The sequence below is a fragment of the Lipotes vexillifer genome, unplaced genomic scaffold (genome assembly GCF_000442215.2).
Source record: "Lipotes vexillifer unplaced genomic scaffold, Lipotes_vexillifer_v1.1 scaffold126, whole genome shotgun sequence".
NCBI classification, from domain to species: domain Eukaryota; kingdom Metazoa; phylum Chordata; class Mammalia; order Artiodactyla; family Lipotidae; genus Lipotes; species Lipotes vexillifer.
Genome location: NW_006778324.1, coordinates 39,698 through 53,732, shown reverse-complemented (window position 1 = coordinate 53,732; position 14,035 = coordinate 39,698). Strand labels below are relative to the sequence as shown.

At 37.8% G+C, this 14,035-nt stretch overlaps 1 protein-coding gene across 1 annotated transcript in view; it reads right to left on the bottom strand.

Annotated features, from left to right (window-relative positions):
* The window catches only part of RABEP1 (rabaptin, RAB GTPase binding effector protein 1), a 78,428-nt gene extending 74,550 nt beyond the window's left edge, over positions 1–3,878 (bottom strand). The window contains exon 1 of the mRNA XM_007451606.1: positions 3,815–3,878. Coding sequence (XP_007451668.1) covers positions 3,815–3,878 — 64 coding nt within the window. The remainder of the gene's footprint in view (positions 1–3,814) is intronic.
* Between the last annotated feature and the right edge of the window lie 10,157 nt (positions 3,879–14,035).

Genomic DNA, 14,035 nt, shown 5'->3' with positions numbered 1-14,035 from the left:
TACTTAATAATCAATTCCTTTTTAAGTGTTCCAGAAATTGTATTTAAGCAAAGTTATCAATTAAGACAAGCAGGTAAACAAAGTTTTGAAAAAAGTCAAAAACAGAGAAAAGAAGCAACTGTGAACAAAAGAATGGGGATTTCAGGTAATGTTCACTAGATAAACAATGCAGTATAAACTATATTCCAGGCTCTATTCCTGTATTTTTAAAGGCTATGAAGCTATATTCCACCATATACTCCCATATGGAATATTGACAATGTGAACCATGCAAAGTCTGAAACAAATAAAGATAACTTGAGAATTAACTATACACACTACTATATATTAAATAACCAACAAAGACCTACTGTATAGCACAGTGAACTATACTCAATATTTTGTAATAACCTATAAAGGAAAAGAATCTGAAAAAGAATATATGCACACACACACACACATAACTGAACCACTGTGCTGTACACCTGAAACTAACACGACATTGTAAATCAACTGTACTTAAATTTTTTAAAAAAGCTAACTATATGGTTGAAATAGACTATGGACAATTTTGAATACTGGTCAAGATATACAACACAGTTCAACCACCATTACATTCACTTTACCAGATAATTTTTAAATCACTTTAATTTCTGATTACATTTAGCCCAATTACCATAACTGTCAAAAGCCTGTGTTCAACAGCTGATATAAATATGCATGGATACAAATGGATAGTTACCTATTCAATTTGTACAAACTGGTATTATTCTACTTCTCAAGTATTTCAAATACCAAATGCCAAGCCAAATGAAAAAGCATGATTGTGTCATTTGCAGAGACACAGATGGACCTAGAGACTGTCATACAGAGTGAAGTCAGTCAGAAAGAGAAAAACAAATATCGTATATTAACACATATATGTGGTATCTAGAAAAATGGTATAGATGATCTTATTTGCAAAGCAGAAATAGAGACACAGAGGTAGAGAATAAACATATGCATACAAATGGGAAGGGCAGGGGGTGTGGGATGAATTGGAAGACTGAGATTGACATATACACACTATTGATACTATGTATAAAATAGATAACTAATGAGAACCTACTGTATAGCACAGGGAGTTCTACTCAATGCTCTGTGGTCACCTAAATGGGAAGGAAATCCAAAAAAGAGGGGATATATGTATATGTATAGCTGATTCACCTTGCTGTACAGCAGACACTAACACAACATTGTAAAGCAACTATACTCCAATAAAAATTTTAAAAAAAAACACTGGACAAAAAGAAAGAAAAAGCATGACTCTCACTGGACTGATAAGCAGGTATCAGTCTGCTTATATTATTATCAGATAATATTGGATATTTAAATATTTTAGAGCCGCACTTTCAAGACAAAGAAAGCTATTCAAAACTTAAATATCTTAAGTTTAAAACTTAAAGAAGGCTTACTTAAGGAAACAAGCCAAAAGAACTCAGTTTTCTGAATAACTGAATGCCTATTAACTCTACTGGCATTCACAAGTAGAACTACATCACACCACTTCAGGACCTGGCTTGGAACTCTGAGAATTCACTATCAGTGAAGTTGCATTTAATCCGTACTTTGTGCTTGAATTAACCAACTGTCAGTAAGGTTGCTGGTGGGAATGCAAAATAGTACAACCACTTTGGAAAACAGTTTGGCTGTTCCTTACAAACACACACCTACCATATGATACAGAAACCCTACAAATGAAAACATATTTCCACACAAAGATTTGTACACAAATGCTTGCAGCAGCTTTACTTATAATAGCCAAAAATTGGAAATAACCCAAATGCCCACTATAAATGGACCAATAATAGTGTATCCATACAATGGAATATTAGACAGCAAAAAAAGGAATGCATTACTAATCACACAACATGGCTAAATCTCAATAACATCACGCTCAGTGAAAGAAATCAGATATAAAAAGTATGATCCCACTTATATGAAATTCTAGAAAAGGCAAAACTATAATGACAGAAAGCAGATCAGCATTTGCCCAGAAGTGGGGGGAGGAATTTAACCACAAAGTGTCATGAAAGAACTTTTTGGGGTAAAACATTCTATAAAACAATTATGGTGATGGTTACAAACTATATAGGTTTGTGAAAACTCATGAATCTATATACTTAAAACTAGTAAATTTTAGCATAAATTATTTTTTAATCAGCTTTATTGTGGTATGTGTTTACAATCACAAGAATAAATTAGTGCTTGGTAACAGCCTAAACGCTATCCTCATAGCCAGTTTTATTATCCTCATAGCACTTATCACTATCTGAAATTATTTCTCTAAATATATGACTGTTTAAATATTGCTCCATACTCAAGCAGACCCTCAGTGAAAACGGAGACTTTATGTATTCTGCTCGTTGCTACATTTCTAACACCTAGAACTGTGGCTAGCACATGGAAGGTGTTCAATAAACATTTACTAAATAAATAAGTAAACGAAAAAGTAAGCTGGAATAACTAAAACCCACTGATGAAGAGGAACGTAAGTCAGGACTTTAAAAGATAGCAAGGATCTAAAGAAGCAAAGGAGAGAAGAGTATTCAACTGGGAACAATCAAAGGCAAAGGGAGCAAGACAGTAATGCATATCTGTCTAGGAGCCAGCAAAGCAAACATCTCTGACACGGGGAAAACGGAGACTTTCCCCACTTTGCACGTAAGTCCCAATGAGTTACGTCTTGGCTTTCCAATATGGTAGCCACTAGCTACATGAGGCTACTGAACACCAGAAATGTGGCTACCTAAATTAAGATATGTGTTAAGTATGAAATATATATGGAATTTTGAAGACTTTAGTACAAAAAAAATTTTATTATCTCATTAATACTTTCTATAGTGATCACATGTAGAAACTGTAACATCTGGAATATACTGGGTAAATAAAATACATTATTAATTTCCACAGAAAGTTATACACAAATGTTGAGAGAAGCATTATTCATAATAGCTAAAAAAAAGGAAACCTAAATGTCAATCAACTGATGAATGGATAAACAAAATTTGGTATATTCAGACACGGACTATTATATGTCCAAAAAAGGAATGAAGTACTGACAAGTTACAAGATGGATGAGCCTTGAAAACATTATATTAAGTGAAAGAAGCCAGACACCAAAGGCTACATATTGTATGATTCCATTTATATGTAATGTCCAGAAAAGGAAAATCCATAGCAACTAAAAGATTAGTGGTTTTGAGTTAAAACCACTAATTAATTAATGGTTTTAATTAGATTAAATGGTTTTAATGGTTTTAATTTAATTAAAATTATTTTGCTATATGAATTAAATCTCAACAAAGCTGTTATTTTTTTAAATTTATTTCACCTGTTTCTCTATTTTGAAGTGTTTGTTTTGATTTTTTTTACTTTTTTAATGTGGCTGCTAGAAAAAACTTAAGTTTCACCCTTTGGCTCACATTACATCTCTACTGGACAGCACTGTTCTAGAGAGCTTATGGTGGGGGGTGATACCCTGGATATTTTGAGCTCTCAGTTTTACCTCTATTTTTCTTACACTCTCCATTTTTCCCAATTTGCCAGCCTGCTTCAAGTATCACCATACTTCAGGGCCAACTTATACACTAAGATCAGTCATCTTAAAACACTAGATTCCCTTCTTCCCTGTGCTTTTACAGTTAGCACAGTGTTACTCTACCATAGTATGCAGACTGTTACTGGTCTAATAAGATAAGGAGTTTGTGTAAGAACATAAAATCAACTAAGACCCTAAGCACATTGCTCAGTTCATCGGACATTTTCTGATGAAGGGAGCAGTACACTAATTTACATTCTGGTGCAAGTTCTTTCTCCCCTTGCAGAGCACTGTTGTAGTAGACAACTGTCATATTCATGGCTGCCCATCATTTTTTAAGTCTTTCTACATTTAAAGACATTCCATTTTATGAGTTTCAGCTCTCCAAAACAGAACTCAAACACAAATTCCCAGTTTCCCTTGAAACCAGAATGCAAGCATGTCACCTAAGGCTCTCCAATCAGACACACACAAATGCAACTTCAGTTTAGAATTGAGCAGTGTAAAGAAACAAGGTTCCATTCTTGCTGCTGTAAGGCTTTCAGTAGCTTCCCAGTGGTTAGTCCAGTTCCTGAAGCAGAAACGGCATCAGTGAAAGCAGCAATAGCAACTGTATTAAAATGGAGCTTCATATGCTCCTCGGCACCAGAGAAAACAGTCTTTCCTGTCAGGCCAGTTCTGTGGCAGCTTTTAGCCATAGACAGCAGTGATTCTTAAAGTGTGCTTCTGAGACCACAGAATCACTATCACCTGGGAACATGTTAAAAGTGCAAATTCTCAGACCCCATCCCAGACCATCTTGATTCAGAAATTCTGGGTGTGGGGCCCAGAAACGCGCTTTAATAAGCTCTTGAGATGCATGCTAGAGTTTGAGAACCAGTGGCCTACCATCCACGTCTCCCTGCTTTTTCTCAATGCCTCTGTAAACTACTTCACAACTTCTCAAAAATTCCTTTTACGCTTAAACCAGACAAAATGTTTTGTTTGCAACAAAAAACACTGAAACATACCATATTGTCACTCCCATCACCATTCTCTTAAAAACTGCTCATAGAATGCTAGACACTGATTAAAAGAAAAAAAGAAAAAATCCACAAAGGTTAACATTGGTTAGAAGACAGAAAAAACTCTGGAAAATCTGCTTATAATCAACCCGGTTGATTTATTTCACGACAGTATGTGGAGGCACATACTGACTTCCTTCCGAAGAATACCAGTATGGAAAGGCGAGGGAGGGAGGAAGGGAGGGAGAGAAACTTCAGTTTCTTGAAACTGTAACAAACACTACCCAGCAGGGGTGATCAAGGCTAGCATCAACACAGATAACACTGATAAGCCACACTGATAGTATGCATTCTTGATATGATGCAACAAAAATGGCACTTTACCTGTGTGGTCTTCTCCCCAAAACCCACAATCCCAGTCTATTCATGAGAAAAACATCAGCCAGATCCCAACCGACGGACAGTCTACAAAATACCGGATCAGCGCTTCTTAAAACTGACTAGGTCAGAGAAACTGTCAGAGTCCAGAGGAGCCAAAGTACACATGGCGACTAAATGTAATGTGGTGTCTAGATAGTATCTAGAAACAGAAGAAGTTTATTAAGAAAAAACTAAGGCTTTGCAGCCAATTAAGCCAACCATGCTCTTTTCTCCATGGGGGCCCGGTGTGCAATGGCTGCAAACAGCAGGCTCCTCCGTAGTGTATGCAGCCTGTTGCCTGTATGAGTTGCCCTAAGAGACCCTGGAAACAGCCCTTTGCAGTGAACATTCGTGACTGGCGTGCTGTCCTCAATCTAGGCTCCAGACAGGTATGCATGGTGCCTTTGGAAAGCCCCAGGGCACAGTGGCCAGGGTCCACATAGGCCAAGTCATAATGTCCATCCACACCAAGCTGCAGAATAAGGAGCATGTGATTGAGGCCCTAGGCAGGGCCAAGCTGAAGTTCTCTGGCTGCCAGAAGATCCACATCTCCAAGAAGTGGGGATTTACTAAGTTCAATACAGATGAATTTGAAAATATGGTGGCAGAAAAGCGGCTCATCCCAGATGGCTGTGGGGTCAAATACATCCCTAATCATGGCCCCTGGACAAATAGCGGGCCCTGGACTCATGAGAGCCTTGGCACTGTCCCCTCCTTACTCACGCCCACCAATAAATTCTACTTTTCTGCCAAAAAAAAGAAAAAGAAAAAGCTAAGGAAATCTGAATAAAGCAGGGACTTTAGTTAGGAGTAATATGTCAATATTAGTTCATTAATTTTGACAAATGTCCTATACTAATACATCATGTTTTTTAACAAGGGATCCTGGATGTGCAGTATATGAAAACTCTGTCCTATCTTTCCAACTTTTCCATAAGTCTAAAACCATTTTAAAATAAAGTTTTTTTTTTTTTTAAGCTATTGGCTAAACTCTGAATGGTTTTCAAATTCAAATAAATGAATACCTTTACTAAAGCTGTTACCAGAGGTCTGGCACTGTTCATCACGCATCAAAGAGCAACTAGCCCTCCAGACACCATCCCCACCACACTGCTCCACCTCCAAAAGAGCCCTCAAGCTTAATAGAAATGAAAACCTCATGCATTTGAATGCTTAGCTGAGTAGACTTCCCTTCCCATCTGACTTACTATTATACTCTATAAGATCCAATTTTATCTCCTAACAAACTTAGTTTTGCTTAGAGTCAGAGAAAAAAGGATATAGAAAAAGCAGAGTTTACAGATTAGTGCAGTTCATTGAAAAGCCCCATAGGTGAGAAACAAATCCCACAGACTGGATGACTGGGTCACAGAGAAAAAAATAAAATAAAACAATGACTAGAACTGAACTGGAATTTGGTTACATTTAAAGTAAAAGCAAACAAACCTAATTTTTAAAAATTCAGCAGCACTGGGGAAGTCACCAGTATATAGCTTGGTCCCAAAACTAATGTTCATACTAAGTCATTGATAAAAGATTCAGTGATATCCAGTGTACTCTGTTTAAGAAAACAAGGTAAAAGTGTAATTTATTTCAGAAAAATTGCTAAGAAAAATACATGCTATGCCCCTAGCACCTAGAATGTGGTCTCTAAATACTGTTTCCCACAAAAAGTAACCAGGGTTCCTTGGAAAAAACTCTGATTCCCGGCCTGGGGCAGGAAGTATATAAGATAAACCTGGAACATCTTGGCACCTATTGGGGTTTTATCAAAGGACTTCCCTTTGTAACAAAGGAGTCAACTTAAAGGATTTAATGGCCAAAGATGAGATAATCTGAGCATCAGTGTGGTAGGTTGAACCAACCCTTCCCCTGAGATGTATTAATTTCCTAATCACCAAACGTATAAATATTACCTTATATGGTAAAAGATATAATTAAGTTAAGGATCTTGAAAAGAGTAGTTTATCCTGGACTATCCAGTGGGCCATAAATGCAATCATATCTACCCTTATAAGAAACAGGAGTTCCTCAGCAGACACAAAGAGGACTATGTAATGTGATGACAGAAGCAGAAACTGGAGTGAGGAAGCCAAGGAATGCCAGCAGCCACCAGAAGCAGGAAGAGGCAAGGAACAGATGCTCCCCTAGAACCTCTGGAAGGAGTACAGACCTGCTGACACCTGATTTCAGCCCAGTGATACTGATTCTGGACATCTGGCCTCCTCAACTGTGAGAGAATAAACTTCTGTTGTTTTAAGCCACCCAGTTATGGTAATTTGTTGGAGCAGCCATAGTAAACTAATATAAGCAGTAACTAAAATGAAGTAAAACATATACATTTTTGTTTGTTTGTTTTGCTGTACATGGGCCTCTCACTGTTGTGGCCTCTCCCATTGCGGAGCACAGGCTCCAGACGCGCAGGCTCAGCGGCCATGGCTCACAGGCCCAGCCGCTCCATGGCATGTGGGATCTTCCCGGACCGGGGCACGAACCCGTATCCCCTGCATCGGCAGGTGGACTCTCAACCACTGCGCCACCAGGGAAGCCCAAAACATATACATTATTTAAATCCATGTGTTCTTGATGATATACGAAGGAAAAAAAAAAAACCTGATTAGTTACCTTTGAAGGGTTCTAGGCAACCAAGGCATTATTTTGAAAACTGGTAACCAAAGAGAAAAGTAGTAAGCATTTATTCTCCATTTCCTACACCTTAAGCTAGCAAAATATACAAGGAGAATTTTTCTTTACAGAGCTATTCCAGCTAATAATTTGCTATTTTACAAATCCTAATGAATGGAGAAATCTAGGCAATGATCAACAGTCCTAACATCTCAAAGAGACAACCAGACATGAGCCTCCTGATAGAGGTACACTCTACCACCTTGAAATATTCTTTTAAAAAGCAAAACAAAACCACCACAAAAAAATATAACACATAAAACCATATTTCAAACAAACAAAAACCTGGACCTAATCACTACTTTAGATCAAACTACCAATTTAGAGGAAACACAGAAGGCAGAAGAATATGGAGACCAACACAACATGGAAGCAATTAGGAAATCCAAGGTGTGAACAATCTACAGGGTGGATTTCTTCAACAGACAAATTGTAAGGGAAAAAAACAGACAGGACACACCAACCAATCTTAAGGATGGCTTTTATTTTGGATCCTGATGTGAACAAACAATTTTTTTTTAAGTTGAGACAACTGAGGAAATTTCCACACTGACTAGATATTCAGAAACACTAAAGAATTACTGTTACTGTTTTTAGGTGATATAGTAGTATTGCATTTTATGTTTTAATACATACTAAAATGTTTCCAAACGAAATCATCTAATGTCTGAGTTTTGCTATTAAAAAATCCAGGAGGGCGGACCTCCCTGGTGGTGCAGTGGTTAAGAATCTGCCTGCCAATGGAGGGGACCCGTGTCCCACGTGCCACAGATCTTCCCGGACCAGGGATTCAACACAGGTCCCCTCCATTGGCAGGCAGATTCTTAACCACTGCAATGGAGGGGACCCGTGTTCAATCCCTAGTCCGGGAAGATCCCACATGCCACAGAGCAGCTAAGCCTGTGAGCCACAACTACTGGAGCCCGCAAGCCACAACTACTGAAGCCCACACGCCTAGAGCCCGTGCTCCACAACAAGAGAAGCCACCGCAATGAGAAGGCCGTGCACCGCAACAAAGAGTAGCCCCTGCTCAACCAACTAGAGAAAGCCCACGTGCAGCAACGAAGACCCAATGCACCCATAAGTAAATAAATTAATTAAAAAACAAAAAAACAACAACAAAAAAGATCCAGGAGGGAAGGTGGAGAGGTCTATAGGTGAAACAAGACCCGCCATGCATTGATAATCATGATATACAGAGAGAGGGTGGTGGGTCTACATACTAAACTCTTTACTTTTCAAGTGTTTAAAAAATTCCATATAAAAGACTAAGTTTGCTTTTTTTTTTTAAAGTCTTACCATTTCTGTGTTTGAGGGCTTAAGTCTAAATCAGCTGAAAAATAATGTACCCGTAAAACCACCCCTCCACCATTCCATATAAAGGGGCATTATACATATTCACACACACAATTCACAGTGGAGAACTATTAATTAAAAATTTAATTATTTCTGGTTACCAATTCCTTTAATATAAAATGAAAATTTGCTCAGAATATTCTGAAGATTTTTTTTTAAGATTTTTTTTTTTTTTTATCGTTTACATAGGAACAAGTCAAGCCTAACACAACATATGATACCTCTTGGAACCATGTTTGATTATACTGTAAAACAAATCAAATTCCCTCTGTACATACTGTCCTTCATTGTAACATGGAAAACCTAAAATGTAGGTGTAATTTCTTATCTCCCTACACTTGTGTTATAAAAAGGCTACAATGTAACTACACAGCTGATATTAGAAGTTATTTATCAGAAAAGAAGTTCTTCATAAATAAATAATAAAAGACAAGCATTATATTTTATTTATAAGGAAAGTTGAATGCATTATTTATGAGCCTTTCAGAAATATCAAAGTCATACATAGAAAAGCATCAGGATTTTGATAAACAGTTATCCTAAGTGTGGACGAAGATTAATTATATGTCCCTGAAGGGGAAATGAGAAACCAGTAGGTAAAAAAATTTCCAGGAGAGAGTGCTGATGTTAATGACATGGGAAGGGAGGCGAGGGGGTATCTCTCAAAGCTAGAAAAAAGAATTAAATAACAGGAGCTAACAGTTAAGTATCCCCTATTCATCAGGTATTATATGGGAAGCCGTACAGCATAATAGTTGAAAGCACAGGCTCTGGAATTAATGTTTGAATCCCAGCTCTGCCACTTATAAACTGGTTCCTTCTCTCTACCTGTAAAAATGGGGACTAGAATAGTGCTACCTTCTAGGGTTGTAGCAAGGATTATATAATTTACATATAGCTCTTAGGCAAGTTATTTTATACACTGGCTCATTAAATTTTCAAAACAAACCATAAAGTAGGCATAATATCCCCAGTTATAGGTGAGAAAACATTCTGAGAAATTAAGTAAAATGCCTATTGTTGCACCGCTAGGAAGTGGCAGAGCTGGGTTCAAACACTGACCTGCCATGGCCCAGAAAGATTTCCCTGTGACTATAAGTATTTAATAGTGATTAATATAGGACTTATAAACAAGTGTAATACCACCTTCTAGGGGTGGCTCTTTTATTTAGTCACACGTTAATTTACATGTTGAAATATATATACATACTAAATTATAAGTTATTTTCCTTCACACTAAAGGCATTATACTGTTAGGGTTTGTTTTTTTTAAGTCATTTGTATAACTTTATCAGAATGGTAACGGTGCATTCTAAAGCATTTTGTTATAAACCAGTGGTTCTCAACTGGAGATGATTTTGCTTCCCAGAGGATATTTGGCAATGTCTGGAGACATTTTTGGTTGTCACAACCGGGGGTGGGGAGGGGAGGGGGCGTAGGTAAGGGTACTGGCATCTAGTGGGTAGAGGCCAAAGATGCTGCTTATTTAACATCCTACAATGTACAGGACAGTCATACACAACAAAGAATAATACAGCGCAAAATGTCAATAGTGACAAAGGTAAGAAATCTGTTATAAACTGATAGGGAGGGTTGAGAACTTCAGATACAAAGTGACACACTAGAAGACAGGTAAAAAGTCCCTTCCAAAAGGAAACCATAAACAAAACGAAAAGACAACCTATGGAATGGGAGTAAACAATTGCAAATGATACAACTGACAAGGGCTTAGTTTCCAAAATATACAAACAGCTCATACAACTCAACAACAAAAAACGAACAACCCAATCGAAAAATGGGCAAAAGAACTAAATAAATATTTCTCCAAAGAAGACATACAGATGGCCAAAAGGCACATGAAAAGATGCTCAACATCACTAATTATTAGAGAAACACAAATCAAACCTACAATGAGGTACCACCTCACACTGGTCAGAATAGCCATCATTAAAAAGTCTACAAATACAAATGCTGGAGAGGGTGTGGAGAAAAGGGAACCCTCCTACTGTTGGTGGGAATGTAAGTTGGTGCGGCCACTATGGAAAACAGTATGGAGGTTCCTCAAAAGACTAAAAACATCAGGGGCTTCCCTGGTGGCACAGTGGTTAAGAATCCGCCTGCCAATGCAGGGGTCATGGGTTCAAGCCCTGGTCCGGGAAGATCCCACATGCTGTGGAGCAACTAAGCCCATGTGCCACAACTACTGAGACTGCACTCTAGAGCCCACGAGCCACAACTACTGAGCCCGCACGCCACAACTACCGAAGCCTGTGAGCCTAGAGCCTGTGCTCTGCAACAAGCCACTGCAATGAGAAGCCCACTCACCACCACTAAAGAAAGCCCACGTGCAGCAACAAAGATCCAAAAATAAAACAGATAAATTAATTAATTAAATAAAAACAAAGCTTCCATATGATCCAGCAATCCCACTCCTGGGCATATATCCAGACAAAACTAAAATTCAAAAAAATACATACACCCCTATGTTCATAGCAGCACTTTTCACAATAGCCAAGGCATGGAAACAACCTAAATGTCCATCAACAGATGAATGGATCAAGATGTGGTACATATACAATGGAATACTACTCAGCCATTAACAAAAATGAAATAACACCATTTGCAGCAACATGGATGCAACTATAGATTATCATGCTAAATGAAGTAAGTCAGAAAGAGAAAGACAAATACCATATGATATCACTTACACATGGAATCTAAAACATGACACAAATGAACTTACCTATGAAACAGAAACAGACTCAGACACAGAGAACAGACTTGTGGTTGCCAAGGGGAAGCAGGGTGGGAGATGCATGGACTGGGAGTTTGGGGTTAGCAGATACAAACTATCATATATAGAACTGATAAACAACAAGGTCCCACTGTAGAGTACAAGGAACTATATTCAATATCCTGTGATAAACCATAATGGGGGACTTCCCTGGTGGCAAAATGGTTAAGACTCTGTGCTCCCAATGCAGGGGCCCAGGTTTGATCCCTGGTCAGGGAACTAGATCCCACACGCATGCCACAACTAAGAGTTCGCATGCCACAGCTAAGGAGCCCATGAGCCACAACTAAGGAGCCCACGTGTGGCAATTAAGGAGCTGGCGAGCCACAACTAAAGAGCCCGCCTACCACAACTAAGACCCAATACAACCAAATAAATAAATATTTTTTAAAAACCATAATGGGAAAGAATATGAAAAAGAATATATATATATGAATCACTTTTCTGTACAGCAGAAATTGACACAACACTGTAAATCAACTATACTTCAATTAAAAAAAAAAGTCCCTTCTAATCCTAAAATTCTGTCCCCTTACCATACCTGATTAAAACAAATCCAGGGTATGTTTCAAGACAGATAACTATGTAGTAATCGACAGCAAAAGTCTTAAAATTCTGTATACTTTTCAATCAAGCAATTTCACTGCCAAAAATATATCCTGAAGAAGTAATAATGATGAGTATGCATGAAGATTTAATTGCACGAACTCCCTGGTGGCACTGTAGTTAAGAATCCACCTGCCAATGCAGGGGACACGGGATTGATCCCTGGTCCGGGAAGATCCCACATGCCGCAGAGCAACTAAGCCCTCATGCCACAACTACTGAGCCCACGTGCTGCAACTACTGAACCTCACACCCCCAGAGCCCATGCTCCGCAACAAGAGAAAGCACCACAAATGAGAAACCTGTGCACCTCAATGAAAGAGTAGCCCCTGCTCACCGCAACTAGAGAAAGCCCACATGCAGCAACGAAGACCCAACACAGCCAAAAAAAAAAAAAAAAAAAAAAAAAATTTAATTGCAAGAATGTTGACTTCTTTAAAGCATCAGAATTCCAAAACATCAGAAACAAGCAAATGTCTAACAACAGAAAAATGACCCCCCAAATTATGAGGTATCTATACAAGTTTCAAGATGAAACCTTTTCGAAAGAGACCGTAACAAATTCTATCAAATCTACAAGGAATAAATATATCCTATGCTATTTAAACTGTCTTCAGCATAATAAAAGATGGAATGTTTCTGAATTTATTTTACTAGACTAGTATAATTAAGGCACCAAAACCCAAGGTAGTACCAAAATGTAAAACTATAGGCCAATCTCAGTTAAGAATGTAATTTTGCAAAAAAAAAAAAAAAAGTTAAAACATTAGCAAACCTAATCTAGATACATACTAGAACAATCCATCACAAACAAGCTGAGTTTACCTCAAGTAAACAAAATCTGTCCCAACATTAGGAAATCCATTAATCAATTCTGTTAGAGATCAAAAAGACCTGAAATAATCTCAATGAATTACAAAGAAAAGGAAAAAAAGTAAAGCAATGAAAAAGGGAACAGCTATGAGAAACAAAGAATGCCCAATATATGGATGATCCATGTGCCTGAAACAGAAAACCCAACAAAGAGAACTAAGAAAATACTAAAAGAAAAAAAAAAAAAAAACACTAAAAGATTTAAAGGAATAAATACTCCCAAGAGGAAATCAGAAGTGAATCTGCAAGTAAAAAATAATAAAGATGTGAGCAAACAGGCTCACATTGGAGGAAAATAGAAAATAGAAGGAGGACTTCCCTGGTGATCCAGCAGTTAAGACTCTGTGCTCCCAATGCAGGGTGCCCAGGTTTGATCCCTGGTCAGGGAACTAGATCCGCATGCCACAACTAAAGATCCCGTGTGCCACAACTAAAGATCCCGCATGCTGCAACTAAGACCCAGTGCAGCCAAATAAATAAATATTTTTAAAAAAGAAAGAAAAAAATAGAAGGAACTTGGACATCCTTGAACAACTGAACCAACCTTGGAATGCTTTACTTCTAAACTTGTTACACACAAAAAAACCCTTTACTTGTTTAAGCCACTAGGGATTGGATTTCCAATTGCTATGAGAGGTATTCCTGATACAAAAGAATACATCAAAATGTATATATATCAGAAGTATCAAAATTTAAATGTACATAAATCCTTATTAGTTGTTTCAAAGGTTATTAAGG